At 35.7% G+C, this 23,219-nt stretch overlaps 1 protein-coding gene across 2 annotated transcripts; it reads left to right on the forward strand.

Annotated features, from left to right (window-relative positions):
* The first annotated feature begins 33 nt into the window (after nucleotides 1-33).
* Nucleotides 34-4,591, forward strand: LOC142629287 (uncharacterized). Of its 2 annotated transcripts, none has more exons than XM_075803241.1 (7): nucleotides 34-166; nucleotides 713-863; nucleotides 1,145-1,227; nucleotides 1,751-1,918; nucleotides 3,236-3,346; nucleotides 3,998-4,064; nucleotides 4,140-4,591. In XM_075803241.1, exons 2-7 carry the CDS (start codon nucleotides 743-745, stop codon nucleotides 4,421-4,423), a joined length of 834 nt encoding a protein of 277 aa, XP_075659356.1. In that variant the 5' UTR covers nucleotides 34-166; nucleotides 713-742; the 3' UTR covers nucleotides 4,424-4,591. The 2 variants fall into 2 exon arrangements, with proteins under 2 accessions (XP_075659356.1, XP_075659357.1); XM_075803242.1 differs by having other exon boundaries at nucleotides 65-166; nucleotides 719-863.
* The last annotated feature ends 18,628 nt before the right edge of the window (nucleotides 4,592-23,219 follow it).

The raw sequence follows: 23,219 nt of genomic DNA on the forward strand, positions 1-23,219 counted from the left end.
GTATTATATGGGCCAGCAGGACCCGTCAATAAGCCCATTTGTTGTCTGTGTTTCCGGGTCGGTTTAAACCCACCCACTCTGTCTAGGACCTTAGGCTTTTCCACTCTGCCTTCACCTCCCTCTCCCAGAAGCTGACTTGCTCGCAGGAGACTAACTTCTCATTCAGGTAAATCTCACTCTCTGTTTGGTTCCCGAGAAATCCCGGGAATTTCGAAAACGAAAGTTACTGGAAAAGCTCACCTTCTTACAGTACTAACTCTGAGTTTGAGCTGATTACTCATTTGCTTTACAGTTTTAGATTTAGGAAAGAATTGGGTTTGGACTTGTTGATGTTGTATTTGCCTTTTTGACAAGCTTGAAATCTGTGTGATAAAGTTCATCATTTTGTGAATGGAAGAACAGACTCAGTTTATAAACCCTAAAGGGTTTAAGGTTTAGGAGGGTTATGTTGATAAATGCACAAATTTTGTATGAATTTTATATGTTTCTCCAAATGGGTTGGTCTTAAATGAATGATTTGATTTAAACTTAAATGTAGTTTTTTTTTATATAGACCAACATTTCTATTGGGTTATTGAAAATTTTGATTTTATTTTATTTGTATAAAATTTGCATGTCTAGCGTTCTTTGCATTGTTGTTTTCTTTGATTTTGGTGTCTAATTGTGCTACTTTTTCCTTGTAGATTATTTGATTTTTTTTTTTTTTTTCTAGCTGAAGATTTGTTAGTTAGCTTTTGTGGTCATGGTGGGCTGGCACAGACATATACAATTCGTACTTCGTCGTGTTGGGAAAAGAGTGGAACATAATTACAATTTATCAGCCAACTTTTCTTCATCTCACTTGGAACCCTCTTTTTCGCCAGGTCAGTCTCACATTACTTGGTTGAAACATTTTTCCATATACAGAGTGTAAAGTGAAATTTAAATTTGATAATTAAATGATTTTAGTAACAAAAAATGTTCTAAGTAGCATTCCTCTTTTCCATTGTTGCATCAGTCATTCACAACTGAGTTGTGTGCTTGAAATCTCAGTTTTGTTGCCTTCTTTGGAATAATATTTATTTCAATGCCTTTCTGTATGTTTTTGGCATATCATTATCATAACTTAAATTTGAGGATTGAAAGGTACAGATTGCTTTTGCAGGTGAATTAACTTATTTTCAGAGATTATGGAGACCCCCTTCTGCAAACATCTCAAGGCCTCTTTATCAGTATTTTCAACAATTGGTATTGCTAACTTATCCTTGCCCTCCCCACCCCCCGTGCCCTCCTGAATTATGTAGTTAAGTTCTTGTTCCTGACTTGCCAAGAGCCTTGTAGCTCGGTGGCATAGCCTAGTCTTCCTTATTGGGGGGTTCATATTCCCCCTCCCCCACTTATTGTAACAATTATCAAAAAATTAGTACTTTAAAAAGGCTCCCTATGTTACCAAAAAATGAATACTTCAAAAGAGAAGCTGTGTAGCATTTTAAATATGGCACGCCTCCAACACACCTGGACATAGAATTCTAAAGTAAATTTCATCACAATGTGTGTACCTGAGATACTCCCTACTTGATGGGCTTGAACAGTACCTCTGAATATGTTGTTTAATGTATTGACAAGACTTTTTATCAGCGGGGAAATTTTAGGTACAAGAAGAATTGATGCAAAACATTTGTCTTCAACTTCATTGATTGTGTGTTGGTGTTTGTGTGAATACTTTTTATTTTTTATTATCATTATTTGTTTAAAACTTTTACTGCTCCAGGGAATTTCCAGTTCGAGGAAGTTACTAGCAGAATCATCTGAGGAAGCAGCCATTCCATCTCCATTGACTCCTGTATTAGCAATAAGTAGTGGAAAAGGTGAAGACCAGAACCAGAAAGCAGTCTCTAAGCCTTCAACAGTTCAAGCTGTATTGAAGGGCATTAAACAGGTATGAGATGCCACATTTTTTTTCCATTGGTCAGTCTCTTCTTGGAATATGTATGGGACATTTGTATATCTAATTCATTCTGTTTCAGTCTTGTGTGATTATTAGAGCTGTTGAAATGATTATGTTGCATTTGAGATAGTCTTGATGGGTGTATATTCACCTTTTCTTATTAAGATTTCCCATAAATACTTATGAGGATCGAAACAAATGACTATGGTTCTACTTTATATTGGTGGACACAGTAATCTGAATGTAACACTATGGCTTTGAGTATTCAAATGCTACGTAAAGCACAATTTTATGATTCAGTTACCATGAATGCCTAAACATCTCCCATTATAATGAGGGGGGGTTTAAAACAAATTGCTAAGATTTTTTAATTGAAAAACAACTTGCTAAGATTTTTTAATCGAAAAACAACTTAGTAAGATATCATCTTAAGATCTACCCCAACTCCACTCCACACTGTTGTCACCAGGCCAATGCCCTGGGACAACTTTCAAGATATGTTATTCTCACAGTGAGACTATGGTATGTTATGAACGGACTTATAGGAATTTGGTTTAATAGAATTTTAGTCAAATTAGAGGTGACCAACCTCCTGTTTATATATATATATAGAATTGAGGGTTGTGATTCTACTTTTTTATTATTCATGTGTTATGTACATAAATAGCCAATACTCCAAAGATGAGATAACCTCACCACAACTAAATCTAAATAATAGGAACTAACTCTTATTTGAATACAACTGGAAAAGAATGCAAATATCATCTAAGCTTTTTATGTATCCTTCCTAATCCTACTGCATAATTATTTAAATGTCTGATTAACCATTGGGTCAATACTAAAGCCCTGGTTTAGCATATGAACTAACAGACCCTTGACTGTGAACATTCTTATATGTAATATATGTGTCTTTTGCATTTCTTTTTACTGTTGCTGTTCTAAGAATTCAGAAAAAGAAAGGCAGATGCATTTAAACAAGGGGAACAAATATTCCAAGGAAGAATTGAGATAAAACCTATGAAAGTGAACCCCAAGGGGTAGTACAATTGCCAATCGGTTGAGGACCACGCCTCATGAAATGGAGCTCATGAATCTCCCCTTCCTGCTCCTCTTGGGGCCAAAACTTAAAACCTATGAAAGTGAAAGTGAAAGTGATGCCTGTTGTTTGATTTTTGTTATATTGTAGTTTGGACATTAAACATAATGGATCTCTTGTAATGGACCATTAAAAATGTTTCTCTGTTACACCTGAATGGCATCTGTTTAAATTGTATACTTGATATGCCCCTTAATTAAATGCACTTCCAGAGTCCAAAAAAGGTCAATTTGGTTGCTGCATTAGTTCGTGGGATGCGAGTTGAGGATGCACTGTTGCAGTTACAAGTAACAGTAAAGCGAGCTGCAAAAACTGTGTATCAGGTGACACAAGTACTCTACCCTTGTCAACATTACCAATTAGGGGTTATAGCAGCTTCGTTCATAAATCTCTTTTTTTTTTTTTTTGGGGGGGTTAAACATATGGGAGTACGGAAGTGAGTACCGAGAGTCTGGGTACCAGACAGCCTTCTGGAGTGAACTTGCTTTATTGTAATTTCCATTGTTGTAGAGGAAGCTGATGTTGCAAACAATGAGATGCATTTTCTGGTTCCATGATCCAGATTTAGTTTTCCTTCTAATTCTCTTTAAGGTGTCATGCAAATAGTTGTTTTTCATCATATAAATGATTTAGCACATGCCAGCTTGAGCTCAATTGGCACCTCCTCTCCAAATAAGTGCTATGTGGAGGGTGTGATCGTAGGTTTAAGATCCATCAAGTGCATTGTAACTGTCCAATAAAAGGGGGGGGGGGGGGGGGATGATTTATTGCTAGGGTTTTAAAATCTATTTGATTAATGTCATAATGCTGCCACATGCTTATGACTCACAAAATAATATCCCAATCCTTGGTACTTGAGCAATGAAGGTGTGTTAGGTGTACCTGGGACAGAGGACCTTTTTTATTTTATTTATAAAAAAAAAAAAAACTGAATTGCCAATATAAATTATGAGCTAAGAATCTGTTCTCTGCAGGTTATCCACTCAGCCCGAGCAAATGCCACCCATAACCATGGCTTGGATCTAGACCGTCTCCTTGTTGGTAAATGATGCAAGTGAAGTTTTGCTATTACTTTTATTTTAGCCAGCTTATTTTGTGCTCTTTCTTTCCATACAGCTGAGGCATTTGTTGGAAAGGGGTTCTATAGAAAAAGAGTTTCCTACCATGCCAAAGGAAAATGTGGAGTCAAAGAGAGACCCGAGTGCCGACTAACAGTGGTAGTGAGGGAGATGACCGCTGAAGAGGAGGCCGAGATAGCTAGACTTAGAGTCCACAACTTCCGCAAACTCACTAAGCGAGAAAGACGGCTTGTACCCCATAAGCTTATTGAGACGACTTCTATCTGGAATCGTAAAGGCGAAGGCAAAGGCAACAGTCATGAATCTAGTATGGCTGCATGAACCAGCATCAGTTGTGATGAGAGATCTCTACTTATTTCTGAATTTCAGTAGAAATTCTGTTGTGGAAGTGTTGGAGCAACCTTTTTGCAGATAATATTTACATCAAAACATTTTTATTTTAATAGTATTCTGTTTCAAGAATAAAAAATTAAAATTGGCCAAGCTCTTCGATAACTCTTTCCGTTGCTTAGGAAATGCAATTCTTGATCATATAAAACCGAACAATTGGATGCCAGTTGGCAGGGTCCACCAAACTTGGCTAAACTTATAATTGGCAGTACTGGCTCTTAAAGCAGCATAAGCTGTGTGGTTTTAGCATTTAACACACCAATCCAAAAAAAACAAAAAACAAAAAACAAAAAACATCACCTTCATAAGATATTTCATTTGCTACAATAACGTTCTAATAATCAAATTGTACGGGTAAATGTACTATCAAATATTTTATCCTTTTTATTCATACTTTTTCTCTCTTCTATAAGTTATGTGCCCATTGTGACTTGGGAACCAAAAAGAAATAATAAAGAAGAAGAAATAATAAAGTGAGCTATTAAAAGGACAAAGTATCTTTTTTATGTGTCAAAATAGTTTTTTTTTTTAAACACTTGATGGTAATGCTCTTAAATGCCAAAAACCAAACTATAACGGGCAGCGCAATGAAGTTCACCTATCTAAACATATGTAAAATGAACACCACATCTAAACCATATGGAAAAGGAACACCACCTAACTCACCTAAGGCCTCGCACAACAAAAAAGGGTGGGAGAAAAAAAATAAAAAATAAAACCAAAACTAAAAATAGAAAAAGGTATTAAAAAACAATCAACATATTTATAAAAAAAAAATTTACTATAAAATGATTTGAAATAATCTTCTCCAAACTATTAGGTGTCGATTGATAGAATCATCTCATCAATTAATTTAAGTTATTAATTGTTAAAATAGTTTAGTTTAAAACTTAAATATAAAATCAGATTTTTCTTCTGAGCATATTAGAAAATGGCTATATATATATATATATATATATTATCATTATCATCAAGAGCCATAATAATAATAATAATAATAATAATAATAATAATAATAACAATAATAATATGCTTAGTTTAAAACATTACATTCAATGCATGCTAGGAAGAAGGAAAAGAAAGGGACTTTGGCATTGAAATTGGATGTCAGTAAAACTTATAATCATGTGGAGTGGCAGTTTCTTCAAGGGATTATGGAAAAGATTGGCTTCCCAACACTGTTGATAGAGAGCGTGATGAGTTGTCATTACTCCAACTTTCTCTATTTTGGTGAATGGTAAACCTTATAGTGTGATCCACCTATCAAGAGGAATACAACAAGGTGATCCATTATCACCGCATCTATTTCTCTTATGTGCAGAAGGTTTTACTACTTTGTTGGCAAAAACAAAACTTGAAGGGAGGATTAAAGGGGTTTCTATTTGCAAAGGGGCATCCAGAGTTACTAATTTACTGTTTGCAGATGATTCTTTGTTGTTTTGTCAAGCTATACAGAATGTAGGGCAAGCTATAATGGATATTCTTCAAACATATGCAAAGGCTTCGAGGCAATGTATAAATTTGGAGAAATCTTTAGTTTATTTCAGCAAGTAATACAACAGGTAGTCAAAGGCAACAGATTCTGCAGATCCTGGGGGTGAAGGAGGTGGAGAGATTTGAATCTTACTTAGGGTTGCCAACATTGATTGGAAGAGCCAAGTATTATACTTTCTCTTATTTAAAAGACCGAATTTGGAAGAAATTGCAAGGATGGAAAGGTATGTTGTTATCTAGAGTTGGAAAGGAAATCTTGATAAAGGCAGTGGCTCAATCTATACCTACATATACTATGAGTATTTTCCAACTTCCTATGAAACTATGTGATGAATTAAATAGTATGTATGCTAAATTCTGGTGGGGTCAAGTAGGTGATGAAAGAAAAATCCATTGGAAGAGGTGGGATAAGCTATTAACTTCAAAGTTGGAGGGTGGTATGGGCTTTTGGGATTTGAGAGATTTTAGTTTAGCAATGTTGGCTAAACAAGGCTAGAGAATGATTCAAGGGAATAATTCTTTGCTATACAAGTGTTTTAAAGCCAGATATTTTCCTCGATCTTCTTTTCTTGATGCCAAAGAATCACCTAGCTATTCCTATGTGTGGAGAAGTTTGATGGCTACCTTACCAATTCTTAGATCAGGTTATTGTTGGAGGGTTGGTAATGGATCTTCGATAAGTGTTGTAGGCGATAGGTGGATTCCTAACCATCCCACAAATAAAATCATTCATCCAAGACATGAGCTGGTTGGAGATTTAGCAATCTCAGAATTGATTGACCCGGAGTTGCATGCATGGAGAAGTGATATGATTATGGCAATGTTTCATAGAGAAGATGCCGAAGTTGTACGTAGAATTCCTCTTAGTCAAAGATCTATTCCAAATTCTATTATTTGGCTGCACAAACAAGAATGGTAAGTTTTCTGTCAAATCTACCTATAAGCTTGCAAGACGGACTCAATTTCATGGAGATAGGGCCAAGGCTTCAAGTGGTTGTGCTGGGAAAAAAATATGTCCGGTTTTGTGGAAGCTTAAAATTCCAAATAAAGTAAGTATTTGGGTGGAGAGCTTGACATGATATATTGCCCACATACCACAATTTGTCGTGCCGAAGGATTATAACTGAGGATAAATGTCAATTGTGTACTAAAGAGTCGGAGACAACAACTCATGCATTGTGGAAGTGTGCTGCAGTGCAAGACATATGGGCTGGTAGTATTTCCAAATTGCAGAAAGGGTGATCTGTTTTTCGTGACACACTTCAGTTGATGGAGTTTCTAGTGGACAGATTATCGGTTGAGGAGCTGGAGCTGTTTTGGGTGCAGGCATGGATTATATGGAACCAAAAAAATTGTGTGGTGCATGGGGGAAAATTGAAGGATCCTAAATGCCTTAACAAGCGAGCAGAGGAGTTCATTCAGGAATTTCAACAAGCCCAGGTGCAGTTAACAGTATCTCGGACCGAGCAAATCAGTTCTAAAGTGTGGCAACCTCCACCACCTGATGTATACAAACTTAACTTTGATGCTGCAGTGTTTTCGGGGCTAGAAAGAACAGGGATAGGAGCTATAATTCGTAACAACAAGGGGGAGATTATGGTGGCAATGTCTACTGTTGGATTGAGTGCAAAAAAAGTGAAGCGGAATTGTTGGCCTGCAAAAGATCCTTGGAGTTTGTCGTGGATGCTAGGTTTACAAGTTTGATAATTGAAGGTGATAATGTCAATACAATACAAGTCATTTCTTCATCTCTGCCCAACCATTCCATTCTTGGCTATGTGGTGGATGATATTCGTCATTTGATACATGGGTTAAATTGGGCTAGGCCTAATTAGATTAGGAGAGGAGGGAATACAATGGCACATTTTCTTCCCAATATGCTAAAAATTTAGATGAGGATTTATTTTGGTTGGAGGATTCTCCTCCACTTGCCTTGGCAATCTTGTATCATGATGCTTCATTACTATGATTGATTGAAAGTTTCTTTCTCTAAAAAAAAAAAATATATAATAATAATAATAATAATAATAATAATAATAATAATAATAATAATAATAATAATAATAATAAACTTAAAAAAAAAAAAAAAAAAACTCTCTCTTTCATGGCTTCCCCTAGAAATCCAACTCTCCAAATTCAAAACCAATAAGCAATACAATTTGATTTCCAAAATCAAAATATCATTGAGTTATTCATTTCTCTGCAGCCATTGATTTTACCACCGTTTACTTTATTGTCGCTGAAAATTGCTTGACAATCAAGCTTGTGACTCCATTTACATCTAGTTTAGCAATATCATTAGTAGAGCAAGATTTTTATCAATTCAATTGCCTGCTTCATTTGCTTAAGTCACTTGTCTTTTAATCCAAAGAAAATGTAGAGACTCAAAAGGGGTTTTGCAATTTATGGAATCTCATATCGTCTAGGGAAGCACATAAGATGTACTTATAAAAAGTGATCTCGCTTCAAAATGTAGAGGCATTTTTCCCAAAGAAGTATGGGCCCAAAATGAACAATACCTACTCAGACTAAATCATTAGTGCGCAAATTCCAAAGTCCCGCTGCTTACTCCATGAAAAAACAAGATTGCCCATGGCAAATTCCAAATTCAAAAAGACATGTGGAAGATTGCTAATTTTACTTTTAATTTCTTTCCAATATTTCACATGAAAATTCAAGAAAACATGCAAAGGCAGAAGTGTACTAATTTTACTTTAATTTCCTTCCAATATTTCTCATGAAAATTTATGTAAACTTTCTACATCTATTTGGCATCCCCCCCCCCCCCCCCCCCAATATTTCACATGAAAATTTATATAAACTTTCTACATCTATTTGGCTAGCCTAGGTATTTCCTATAATTTCTCTTAATACTCAACATGTTGACACCATTATACCACCCCCAACACCATAATAGTGCTACTTCAAGAAAACATGTAAAGGTGGAGCCGAAATGCAAAGGCAAATAAGAGATGCTCAGTTTGCTAATTTTCTTTGTCAACTTCACCCTTGGCGTGATGTTCACTTTACAAGTATAAGTGCTTGTGGAGTGAGGGGGGGTAAGGGCTGGGATTAAAGTTTTTAAGAACGAGTTTCACACACATATATACTTAGATTAGACTAGAGTAGAATTTTCTATCTTGTAAAAAAAAAAAATATATATATATATATATATATAAACACCTTTAGTGTGAAAAAAAAAGAATTGATTTATAAAAAGTAAAAATAGAAAAGTAAATAATGGTGATGTGTGGTTAAAGCAGGAACCATAGCCATAATGGCGTAAGATTTTTGCTAAGTTGCAAATTTCTTGTGAAGAAAAGAATATTATCTTCATTTAGCTTTCATAATTGAATTTGCATCCAATGTGACATATGCAATTTAATTATTATTTTTAAATCAAGAAACTATTCAAAAAAATAACATCAATAATAATAGTATATATTAAACGAAATATTAAAATCATTTAAGAAAAAATAATAATAGAATTCAAAATAATCTAGGTTGCGTTAAGCATTGGCTAAAAAATGCAGTTTTTTTATTTATTATTATTTAGCTTATTTTTGCTACTATTTATGGGTTTCATTGCACTTTTCATTACTATTCATGAGTACTATTTCAGTTAGCTTTTTAGCTTTATCTACAGTACTTTCAACAAAAAGTTTTCAGTTTTAACTAAATAAATTGTTCCTAAACGGACTCCCCATTTGTGATTTTTGTTTTAGCTTATCTTATAATCCAAACCAATTAATTTTTTAAGGTACAACTTATTATAACTTTATTTTTGTTAACTATAACTTAAGCAAACTCCAACTCATTTTCCATAATTCCATTTCACTAAAAAATAGATTCTCACTAAATAAATAAATAAACCCTAAAGATAATCTTTTTCACTACTACCCGAAAAGTTCGCTAATAAGCAAGAACTAATAGTGGGATTGTTTGAAGTTTTAAATTGGAAATGTGATTGCTAGCATAGAAGGGCAAAGATTGGTGTCATGGAAAAATAAACAATGGGATTTTTTGAAGCTTAAATTGGAAATGTGGTTGCTAGCATAGAAGTGCAAAGATTGGTTTTGGTGCTCCTGTTTATTAGACCCGCCAAGGTTATAAATTTATAATATATGTCCACTTTTAGTCACGTGTCATGATCTTGACGGATACAATATACAGGAGTATTAGACCCAAGCCAAATCCAACATATAATGCCTTTTTATGCCAAAAATTAGTTTAAAGATTTCATGATGATTGATGATTATGAAGTTGCTATTAGTATTTAGGACATGAAAGCCTCATTCGGATACACAAACAGCATGAGAGCTTTTTCACTGGTTTGAAAACCGAGCACCTAACGACTTTGTTAGCCAGTTTTATGCGTAGCGCGCTTTCGGCCTTCAGAGTTCCTAATTGGGTTTTCTCCTTAGTTTTAAAGGCTGGTTGATGGAGCTGCAAGATAGATAAAATCAAAAACAAAATAATCCAAAACAAGCAGTTAAAACTTTAGTTTTTTTTAATTTATTTAAAAAGGCTAATATGTAAATAAAATCATTAGCACTGTAATTGCAGGTTGCTCCTTTTATCTTCTGCAGAAAAACTTGGTAACACCAGAAGATTGTAATGTATATTCTCCTTTTATTACCCATTCACATCCAATTCAAATTTCAGAGTTTGACCTTTTACCAAAGAGAATTCAAATATGCCAACTGATTTTGTTAGTCATTTTTTATCTCACTTTAAGTGCCAAATTTAATTATTTATTTTGTTTTAATTGTATTGTTACTTCTCTCCAAAGTTTGTTTGATGTTTGTAAATTTCTCTTCCAATATATATTTCTCTTGTATTTTTTTTTCAATTTTTCTTGTAATTATTATTATTATTATTTTTTTTTTTTTTTTTTTGGAGAAAGAAGTCATTGAATATTATTAAGTGAGGCCATTAAAATCAGCCTGTAATACAGATGAGAGGTCTGGTGGTACATCTTCCATCCAAACTTGCATATGATTGAGGAATTTGGATTTCCTCGCTAGAGAGTGAGCTAACTTCTTACCTGAACGATGTACGAGAGATGTTTTAAAAGTTGAAAAGAACCTACTAAGAAATAAAATGTCTTGCACTAAATGTCCATAGGGAGTGAAGGTGTTGCATTCTGCTAGCAGTGCCTTGTGTAGAATTTCTAAGTCCCCCTCAAGTATGATATGATCAAAGCCTAGCTCCACAGTGAGTTCAAGTGCTCTCCTTGCTACAAGAACTTCAACTTCAATGACTAGAGTTGGCAAGGGAATTTGCTGCAATAGCGACGCCATAACATATCCTTCGTTGTTACGAATTACAACTCCCACTCCTGCGCTTTCATCTCCTGCAAAGGTTGCACCATCAAAATTGATTTTGTACCAGTTGTCTTGAGGCGGAGACCACGTTGCTGGCTAGTTGCTTTGAGGTTTTGTGGATGTCAAGGGGCTGGAGTGGGACTCAATTTGTCGCTCCCGAGAGTGTTCTAGCACCTTGTTGAGGGGGGAGATGGTTTCCCTAGTAGAAGATTTTTTCTTCAATTCCACAAGTTCCATAAGACCAATGTAAAGAGCTCTGGGTCCTCCGTACCTGCAAAAATAAAACCAATAAAGTCAGTGAAGCATGTGCTCAACTTGAGGACACCTTGATTCCACGCTGGGGTGCTGTTCCAAAGAGCTTGCAAGGTGGGACAGCGGTAAAGGGCGTGCATAACATCCTCATCTTGCTGTCTACAGATTTCACATAGACCATCAGAGGTGATCTTGTGTTAAGCCAGGTTTACCTTGGTGGGTAAAGAGTTCTTACATGCTCTCCATACTAGAGTTTTCACCTTGTTTGGGACGTCAAGGGTCCTTATTTTATTCCACAGAGGTTTCAGGGATTGGTTGTTGGACTGGCCAGGCTACTGTACAATGCACGCTTCCTATAAGAATCTATACCCCAACTTGATAGAGTATTTTCCATCCAGCGTGAATGGCCATATGAGAACATCATCCTGAATAGAGAGACACAGAGGAATATTTTTTATGATTGAAGCTTCAAAACCATAGAATACTTTGTCAATTAACTCCTCTTTCCATGTTTTGTGAACTGATCAATAAAATCTCCTACCTTAGCAGCTTCTCCACCAGTAACCATGGGGAAAATAATTCTTGGGCTGTGTTTTATAGGCAACCAATTATCACCCCATACCTGGACAGACATACCCGACCCAATTCTCCATGTTGGCCCTCTCTAAATAACATCCCTCCCCTTCAATATACTCTTCCAAGTGTATGGTGCATTTGTTGGATTTTTTTCTTCCATGATTATGGAGTGTGGAAAAATTTTTGCCTTAAACACTCGGTAGAAAAGAGAGTCAATATCATGAAGGAGGCGCCAAGTCTGCTTGGCTAAGAGTGCATCATTAAACAAAGCAAGGTCTTTGAATCCCATACCTCTTTGGTTCTTGGATTTACACAAATCTTGTCATTTCACCCAATGTATTTTTCTACTATCGCCTCTTTGTCCCCAAAAAAATCTGCAAATCATGGACTCTATCTCATGGCATAAAGAAATTGGAAGCTTGAAGCATGTCATGGTATGAGCGGGTAGTGCTTGGGCCATGGATTTGATCAGTATCTCCCTTCCGCTTGAGATAAAAGTTTTGCTTCCTAACCAGCTAATTTTTTCCAGATTTGCTGCTTGATGTGAGTGAAACTCTTTCTTCAACCCACAAGTGATGGGAGGCCTAAATATTTTTCATATTGCTGTATGACCTTGTATATCTTCCGTTGTGGACTTACAAAAGAAAAGAGTAGTCTTTGTGTGATTAATCGTTTGCCCTAATGCTCTTTCATATTTAGCCAAAATATCGAATAAGCTTTGACATTCACTCTCTTTTGCCCTGCAAAAAATCAAACTATCGTTTGCAAAGAGGGGGTGGGTTATTTTAGGTCCATTTCGACAAATAGAGACTCCCCTTATATCGTCGCTGCTGGCTACCTTTTTCATTAGGCGATGTAGACCCTCAGTGCACATGAGAAATAAGTAGGGGGAGAGGGGGTCCCCTTGCCTAAGTCCTCTTGTAGGAGTAAGATCACCATGGGGTTCTCCATTAATCAAGATTGAATAGGATGCAGTGGTAATACAGAGCATCATAGGTTTCTCCCATCTATCATGGAAACCCATCTTCACCGATACTTGTTCCATGTAAGACCATTCCACCCTATCATAAGCCTTACTTATATCAAGTTTCAAGGCCATAAAACCTGTCTTCCCCTTATTGTGGCTCCTCATATGATGCAAGGTTTCAAAGGCCACTAAAATATTGTCAGAAATCAAATGATCAGATAAAAAGGCACTTTGGTGTTCTGATATAAGCTGAGGCATTATATTTATATTTGCAAGTTGGATATTGAGAAAGCTTATGATCATGTGAATTGGAATTTTCTTATGTATCTGCTTAAGCGGTGTGGCTTTTCAGAAAAATGGAGAAGGTGGATTATGTGGTGTATATCAACTGTCAAATTTTCTATTCTAATCAATGGTACTCCCGTTGATTTTTTGGGAAGTACATGGGGTGTTCGTCAAGGGGACCCATTATCTCCGCTCCTTTTTTATATTGTTATGGAGGCTTTGAGTCGTATGTTGGATGCAGCTACTATTTTGGGACAGTTTTCAGGCTTCTCAGTAGGTAATTTAGCCGGTACGTTGCTAACGGTGTCCCATCTCTTATTTGTAGATGATACACTTATTTTTTGCAATGCTGACTCACATCATTTAGCTGTTTTGAGTGGAATTCTAGCCAGATTTAAAGTGGTATCAGGGTCAAAAATTAACTTACTGAAGTCAGAATTGGTACCAATTGGTAACGTGCCTAGTATGGATGAATTAGTGGAGATTTTGGGTTGTCAACAGTCTTTACTTCCTTTAAAATATTTGGGCCTTTCATTGGGTGCTTCCCATAAAGAGGAGACAATTTGGAACCCTAAGGGGGGCAAAGTAACTCTTATTAAGAGTACTTTGTCCAATTTACCTACTTATTTCCTTTCTCTCCTTCCTATTCTAGTAAAGGTGGCAAATCGTATGGAGAAATTACAAGAGACTTTCTTTGGAGTGCTATTAAGGCTCCTAAGGTTCCTTTGGTGGAATGGGCTAAGGTTTGTATGCCGGTGCAGAAGGGTGGTCTAGGGATTCGACGGCTGAGAAGATTTAATTCTGCTTTGTTAGGCAAATGGTTGTAGAAATATGGAACGGAGAGAGATGCCCTTTGGAGGAAGGTCATTGAGGCTAAATATGGGGATGAAGGGGGTGGTTGGTGTACCAAATCGGTGTTAGGGACCTATGGTGTTAGTGTGTGGAAATCTATTAGAAGTGGCTGGTTGGATTTTTCTAAATTTCTTCGGTTTGATGTGGGTGATGGTATTAGGATAAAGTTTTGGGAGGATGTATGGTGTAGGGATTCTTCCCTTAAGGAAGCATTTCCAGAATTGTATAGTATTAGTCAGGTAAGGGAGTTTTTTGTGTCAGAGGTGATGTGTTTCTCTAATGGGAGGCTTCATTGGGACATTCAGTTCCGACGTCCACCACAAGATTGAGAGTCAGACTCATTTGATCGTTTTTGGGTTGTGCTTTATTCCACGAATGTGTGGGGTATTGGTGATGACAAACTTTGTTGGAAGCCAGCAATAAGGGGAGGTTTTGAGGTTTGAGGCTTCTATCACTCTTTATCTCCTTCTTCTATCATTGGTTTTCCTTGGAAAATGGTGTGGCAATCCAAGGTTTCTCCTAGAGTAGCGTTCTTTTCTTAGACTATTGCCTTAGGTAAGATCTTAACTACGAATAATCTTTGGAAGAGGCATATTGCAGTGTGAGTGATGCTTTATGTGTAAAAGGTGTGGGGAATTGGTGGATCATCTTCTTCTTCATTGTCCTATAGCATATGAGTTGTGGTCTATGGTTTTTTGTTTGTTTGGTATACATTGGGTTATGTCATATAAAGTTAGTGAGGTTTTAGCTTCTTGGCAGGGGAAGTTTGGTAGACATCAAGATACAGGTTTATGGAGGTTTGTGCAAGGAAGTCAATACTGTACTGAATGCTATATCGGTTTGGCCAGCGATACAATATATTTCAGGTACCGGTCAATATCGATGTATCGTTCCGGGTTTACCGCTATTTAATATATTTAATAGACACACACACATACACAAAATCTCTATTTACCATAAAACATTACCTTAAAAATCTTTGTTTATCATAAAACATTACTTCAATTATTCATTGCATACAAAGAAAAAAAAAACAATATAAAAAACAGAAAGTCAATACAGATTTATGGAGGTTTGTGCAAGGAAGTCAATACTGTACCGAAAACTATACCGGTTTGGCCAGTGATACGATATATTTCAGGTACCGGTCAATATCGATGTATCGTTCCGGGTTTACCGCTATTTAATATATTTAATATACACACACACATACACAAAATCTCTATTTACCATAAAACATTACCTTAAAAATCTCTGTTTACAATAAAACATTACTTCAATTATTCATTGCATACAAAGAAAAAAAAAACAATAGAAAAAATAGAAAACTGAATTGTTCATTGCATACAAAGAAAACAAATAATACAAATAATTAAGTTAACACAAATCACATAGGATCATCTACTCCCATCCTTCAGAAGGATTTACATCAAGACCATAATATACATGAGTATTAGCATTTTTCAACACAACATCATTGTCACCATCATCCTCATCAAGAACAACAACATCATCATCATTTTCATCGTCTTCCAAAGTCATCTATACTATTATTTAAGGGGCTTCCCTTGTTTGGATTCCTCATTTTTTTAGTTCAAAAATGCCCTTACACTCCTATGTTTAAGTAGAAATAAAATTAAAAGACAATTCGGTAAAAACGAAACTCTAACTCCTACTAAAACATTGTCTGAAAAATAGGACCACTCTCCTATTAATTTTCAAATTATTTTATTCACTTATAAATTAGATTTTCAAAATAAAAAATATATATATATATATATATATAAAATAAAAACACAGAATTTTTTCTTTTGGCTAAAAAAAAACCTCATCGCACACGCAAAACGCGTGTGATGAGGCTAGTTGTTTCTAATGGTTCTTCAATGCTAGCCCAATTCACATCTTCCTTAGTTAGTAACAGAAATTCAGATTCCTCAACTACCCAATCCTCCATTAAATCAATATTATCAAGGCTTATAGAATCCAAGTAATCCTTTGTCCTTTTAATGTTCCTACCAAAATCAATATCATACATTACTGACACTTTCTAATCATTCAAAATAAAAATTGAATATATTTAAAAACATACCTTTCTCATAACAATAGATTATAACAAACATATACTAAGTCATTCAAACGTTTATGCTCAAGCCTATTTCTCCTCTTGGAATGGATAAACTTAAATGTGCTCCAAGCTCTTTCATAACCAGTTGCACTAAAACACTAACTTAGCACTCAAATTGCAAACTTTTGTAATTCTGGAGTGTCATTTTCAAATTGCTCCCACCAAGCAACTTCCAAAAATAAAAGAAAGTATTAATTTAGTACAAAGCAAATAACAAACTTTCAAATGAAACATATATATATATATATATATATGTGTGTGTGTGTATGTATGTATAGATACATATAGTATACCTGGATTTAGTTTTTCACGTTGGCAGATTGTCATAGGCATTCCAAAGTCACCTAAAAACTTTTTGTATGCTTCAATTTGAGAACTAAGAGTGTCTTGCTCATCAGGATCAGGAACCAACCTTGTAATGATACTAAGTACGCCTTTTGTAACATCTTTTTACTTCTTAAATGAAGGCCTAAAGAAGATTCCAGGGTTGACAAAACAACCTGCTGCATGTAATGGACTATGGAGTTGTTTATCCCACCTAGCATCAATGACACTAGTAAATAGTATATATGCAGAAATTTTATTCTTCAACCTTACTTTTATATTCTCCTTTGCTTTATCCATTGCCTCATACAAGTATCCTATTGATGGTTTTTCATCCCCATCTACAAGACCTAACCAAAGGCTCATTAATCTTCACAATTTATTAACATTGTAACCAAAACACTTCATCTTCCAAAACAATTGCAGCCACCTCCTTTCCCATGACATCTCTAGCATATTGAGATTCAACCCATTGATCACAAGTAAACATTTGCCTAAGTTCTTTCTTGAACTTAGTCAAGCATTGAAGACCAAAACTCAGTTGCAAACCTTGTGATAGCTAGACGAATCAAATCCCTACCATTAGTGAAGTCACTTCTCATCAAAGATAAAACCTTGTCATGGTTGTATATGAATTTAGAATTCTTTTTAGCTTTTTGAATGGTTTCATGAATGATAGGAAAATATCTACTGTCTAAAAAAAATTTCAATATTAAATCAATGCAATGGGCTGGACAAGGAGACCAAAAGAATGACCCATATTTCTGCGTTAGCTTCTTTCCTGCAGACTTGTAAGAAGCATCATTATCTATAATGAACTACACAATGTGCTCAACCCCAACTTCTTGAACAACTTTATCAAACAACTTAAACAATGTATCTGCATCCTTTGTTAGGCCTAATACATCAAGGGATTTAAGAAACATGGTACTCCTTGGACCATACACTAAAAAATTAATGATTGGAGCATTTTTTTGATTTGTCCACCCATTTGACATTATTAAACACCCATAAAATTTCCAATCATTTTTCACATCTAAGAGATAATCATTCATTTCATCTACATGTTTTTGTAATAAAGGCCCTCTCAAGTCATGATAAGAAGGTCCCTTAAAACCAAGCTCAATATCTGCTATATTATCTGAAGCTTCTTGATAATATACAGAGCGAGATGCATGGAAAGGTATATTAGCATGGTACCACCATCTTGCGAAATTCATTCTTGCCTTCTCAACCATTTGCTTTGAGGCCAAAGAAGATTTTATGGATGGTTGAGAACCAGGAGTTGTTCTTGGAGCAAAAAGTGATTTAATGTTTGACCTTTCTCCAACTTTTTCTTTCCCTTTGGTGTTATAATTACTAACTAATGAATGCCTCTTTAAACCCCCTCTCTCATTATCATTATCTCCTTCATCATTCTGATGATCATCATCATCCTCCTCTAAATCATAGGGACTTGCAATTTCTTAACTCATTCTTCTTCTTTTTTCTGTTTACTAAATCTTCAATCAACTATTTCATTTGCCATTTTACATCTTCAGATACTTTTTTACATGCTTCAACATCACTCAAAATCCCAGCAAAATGATACTTGAGCCTATTAATTCCTCCCCCCTTATCATTTTAGAACAAAAAGTACACTGGGTGTTATTTCTTGCATCCGGCACAGCACGGCCATAAGCCTATGCTGAATCCTCGAATCTTACAACCGAGCCAGATGCTACACTTAATTGATTTTCAATCATAATTCACACTGCATATATACCATCAATTATTTGTTAATAATTCTAAGTTACCTTTTTATTAATAATAATAGTAAGTTGTAAATTACAAACCCAATACCTCAAGCTAACCAAAATCAAGAATGCAACAACAATGTATATAATGAAACACAGTAACCCAACAACAAAAGAATATGGCTAAAACAACAATATATATCAACACAATAATCAATTTTGCTATCAATTCATGAACACAATAACTCAACAAGATATAATGAAACACATTAACCCAACAACAAAATAATATGGCTCAAACAACAATATATATCAACACAATAACCAATTTTGCTATCAATTCATGAATACAATAACCCAACAATATATAATGAAACACATTAACCCAAAAACAAGTAATATGGCTCAAACAACAATATATATCAACACAATAATCTATTTTACAAATCTGTTTTTATACTCCAAGAACAAAGTAATCAAATTGGTTAATATCTAATTTTATAACAATTGAACTATTGTTTTTTTAGTAGAATGCTTGCTTTTGTTTCAAATCTTTGACAAAAAAATTACGAATACAAAACCAAAAATTGCAATTACATATTTAGAAGCTTATAAAATTATGGAAAAAATTTACCTAAGAGTGAGAAGCTGAGACCCGAGACAGAGAATAAGAAGCTGAGACAGAGCAGAGTGAGGGGCAAAGAAGCCAAGAGATGAGAGACACAGAGCAACTGAGAGAGAGCGTGAGAGAAAGAAAGAAAGAGGCCTGTGCAGCTGGGACTTAGCATTAGAATTAGGTTTAGCACAATTACCATATTGCCCTTGAAAACTTGTCAAAATTACAAAAAAAAAAAAAAAAAGGCTTGGATGTGTTTCGGCCTAGTATCTCTTTACTAGCCAAAATGGTCAGATTTCGCTGATACGGCCGGTATTTTTTTGGTACAAAATAGGGAGATACCTGTATTGGTGCACTGGTCGGTATGGTATCAGCTTCATTGGGTTTATGCCGCATTGTTTGTTTTTATGATTATGGCAGAAGCGGAATGCTAGATACTTTGAGAATTGTGAACGGCCTATTTTTAACATTAAGTTTTTCTTTTTCTGTACTCTTCTTGAGTGGAGTTTAGCTTTGCCTTCATATTCTTGTCTTTCTCTCCCCAATCTTATAGATCGTTGTAATCTGGGTTTTTGATTTGTGCCACTATAGTACACTCCCAGTGTACTTAGTTGGTTTTTTTTTAATAAAATTTCTTATGTTACTTATCAAAAAAAAAAATAGTACATTACTCAAGCTTATTGGTCTAAATTGGGTCACATATCCCGGATTCTTTACCTTAGGAATCAAGGTTATAAAGGAATGACAAAGAGAGTGTAGCAAAGTACCTGTGTTTAGATAGTGTAGAATGGATTGAGACATGTCTGAACCAACCAGGGATCAGTAACTTTGGTAGAACAAAGGGGCATGTCATCGGGGCCGAGTGCTTTTAAAGGTGTCATCCCTTTCAGGGCTGCTTCAACCTCTTCAATTGTGAATTCCCTTATAAGTGTCTGAGGTATGACCTCCAGAACTTCAGTTAGGCTGTCCGGGTTCGCTGATGTAAAGAGCTCCCTGTAGGAACTTATAATGATCTCATTGACCTGTGTTTGCCTGGTGCACCACCTACCCATGGGATCATATACTTTGGTGATGTAATTTTGGCGGCGCCGCTGGGAAGCTTTGCTGTGAAAGAATCTAGTATTGTGGTCGCCCTCTTTCATCCACAAAATCCTAGAATGTTGTCTCCACATCTTTGCCTCCTGTCAAGAAGCAAGTTTATTTCAAATTCTAAAATTCTCATTTGTCTTGGATAACCAGTTCGGATTGAAACCCTCTCTACTTGTTGTAATTCTTTTTTCTTTTTTATCCAAATCCCTTCATACATTACCAAAGCACTTCTTACTCCACCGCAATAACTCATAGCTGTTAGAAAAATACATGAAAAATACTTGTTTGTATCTCATGCAAACATGCGCAGCGGAAAAATTAACGGGTCTACTTCATTCGCAATTGATAACATGTACTATGTAAGTTTCAAAATTAGAGAACAAGAAAGCGTACTTTGGAGCGGTGAAATTCAAAATCGAAAATCAGAAGCACTTGGGAATACTTTTAATCTTCACTCCAATTCCACTTAATGCCCAAGATGTGTGGTCTCTCAATCAGTTTTCAAGGAGAGAATAGGAGAGTGTCCAACACTCACATACTCACCATTTGAGAATGATGTCTCACACCACACCCATGAAAAGGTCTCATGAAAACCTTTCTGAAAAATACTTAATGAAATTCTGTATGTTTCTCTCCTTATATATAACTGATTATCTAATTGGGCTAGCCTTTTGAGCCATTCCAATTGGGCTCTTGTGTGTGGCTTGGAGTGGGACCAAAAGGGACCAATAAGACACTAGCTCCAATAGGCCTTGGACTTTTCTATCAACTCTTAACAACTTCAAAGTTACCATTAACTATATTTAATACCACTATATAAATATAGTTGCACTCTAAGCCTTATCTATAAATTATATCTCAAGACTTTATTGTACATGCAATATCTTCATAAAATATTCGTAGTAATACAAAGTCATGAAAGGAGGTTGCCACTTTGAAGAATACTACATCTTAATCCTTGAGTACCCAGTTTAATCCTTTAAGTTATTCATTATATATTTATGAAAACCAATTCCATAAATATATACTTTAGTAACTCCTTACTAAAGTGGTTGGGCCCAACTCTCTTAATAACCAAACCCATTAAACTTATCTCAAGGGAATATTTTGTATCTCTGTTAAAAGATTATGAATTCCATCTTGAGAATACATGTTCCATCAACACTAAATGTGGCTGCCCAACATACTAAGGTTTTGACCATGACTAATAGATCTCACTCCTGATATATCAAAGCAACCTACATCTTATGATCAAGTCCATTATTCTCTCAAGATTAAGAGTTCATGTAAATAGAAGTCGTGAGATTTATTATTCATTTGACAATCGTTACGAGAATAATAAATCTCACAGCAGTCCAGTTCAATATGTCTTAACTCTTAAAACATATCAACATACCAACTAGAAATCTCCATTTCCATGATCAAGACAAATCATCTTAGTTGATATGTTATAATCTTCGCAGATGAAACGTCCAATTTCATCATCGACTACGAACTACATTTTGAGTTTACAAGGAACTTGTGATTTACATCTTCTGTGACTAAATCACATAAATCACATACAATGCATCTCATGGACTAAGATAATGTCCCATCAGTTCATTTATAAATAGTCTCATATAATTAAACAATTTAATTATTAATGACATGCCAATAAATTGGATTGTAGGGCATAAACCCCAACAATAGCCACATTTGTCTATTTTTTTTTTTTTTCAGCACATTTGTATCCCATGAGTCCAAGACATTTTTTGTCCCAACAGCTTCAATTGTTGCACTACACCCTTTCTCTGTCATCCACATCTGTTTGAAGCGGAAAAGTTTCCGAAAACTAGATTCCATACCATCAGGGGTAATCCACAGTGCTTTATGGTTAGAGGTTGTTGTGTCCAAATGATGAATCTTTATTCCTAGAAACATATTGAACCATTCATTAGTCGCCATTGCTCTGTCCAACCTTTCCTAAACAGTGAAGTCAGCAAAGTGTTTATGCCAGGTAAGATGGAAGCCCATGAATCCGAGATCCATAAAGGCGCATTCATCTACAACATCCCTAAAGAGTTGCATCTGACTGTGTGGCCTTGACCGTCCTCCCTTTTTTTTAGATTGCCGAGTGATTTCATTGAAATCTCCTGCACACAACCATGATGAAACTCCCCTGTTCTTTAGTTGTCATAGCTTGGTCTAGGATTCATGTCGTTTTTGCGTATCCAACTGTCCATAGAAATCGGTAAATCTCCATTCATTGGCCTGATTTTTATTGATTGTGGTATCAATATGATTTGGAGAAAAGGTTTCAATGTCTAAGTTAAAATCTTCCTTCTAGAATATTGCTAGTCCACCCGTCTTATCTCTCCTTGGTGATTCGAACATATGCTTAAATTGAATCTTCCTTTGTACTCTCTCTAGCCTTGCTTTATCGGTCCATGATTCGGCAATGAACACAACCGAAGGATCTTTTACCCACACCATATCTGCAAGCTGGTCTTCTGTACATAGGTTCCCAAGCTCACGATAGTTCCATACTAGTAGACTCATTGCTCCTAGCAGGGCTGGAAACCAGCCTCTGCCAATATCAGGATGTTTTCATTATCAATTTGAGAAACCATATATTTTTTATTAGGCAACTCAAACTGATGTGCATGATGAGATGCTACTTGTTTTTGCCCCAATGTTTCAACCTTAGTTGGATCTTCTTGTGTTGCAATTCTGGGAATTCGTTTCTACGTGGCCAAGGGAGGTGTGTTGTTAGGGACTCTATCTAAAGTGGGAGAAACAAAGGTGTTTTTGGGATTATAATGAGGTGGTGGGGTTGGGTTTGGATTCTGTTGGGGTGTTACTGGTTGGTAAGGAATCTAGGAGGGAAAAGGAGTAAATGTGGCCAAGGGGTGTGTGTTGCTAGGAGTTCTATCTAAAATGGGAAAAGTGGAGATATTTTTGGGATTAATGTGGGGTGATGGGGTCAGGTTTGGATTTTGGTGGGGTGCTTTTGATTTATTAGAATATTGGGAGGGAGAGGGAGGAAATGTAGGGATCAGAGGGGATTTTTTGGGCTAAGGAGATATAGTAGTAGTTATTGGAGTG

The sequence above is a fragment of the Castanea sativa genome, chromosome 3 (assembly GCF_040712315.1).
Source record: "Castanea sativa cultivar Marrone di Chiusa Pesio chromosome 3, ASM4071231v1".
NCBI lineage: Eukaryota > Viridiplantae > Streptophyta > Magnoliopsida > Fagales > Fagaceae > Castanea > Castanea sativa.

Excerpts from the sequence above, each read along its gene's own strand:
- LOC142629287 (XM_075803241.1), top strand. The coding sequence starts at position 743 with ATGGTGGGCTGGCACAGACATATACAATTCGTACTTCGTCGTGTTGGG. Across the intron at positions 1,919-3,235 it reads TATTGAAGGGCATTAAACAG|AGTCCAAAAAAGGTCAATTT; the intron begins GTATGAGATGCC and ends ATGCACTTCCAG. Across the intron at positions 3,347-3,997 it reads CTGCAAAAACTGTGTATCAG|GTTATCCACTCAGCCCGAGC; the intron begins GTGACACAAGTA and ends TGTTCTCTGCAG.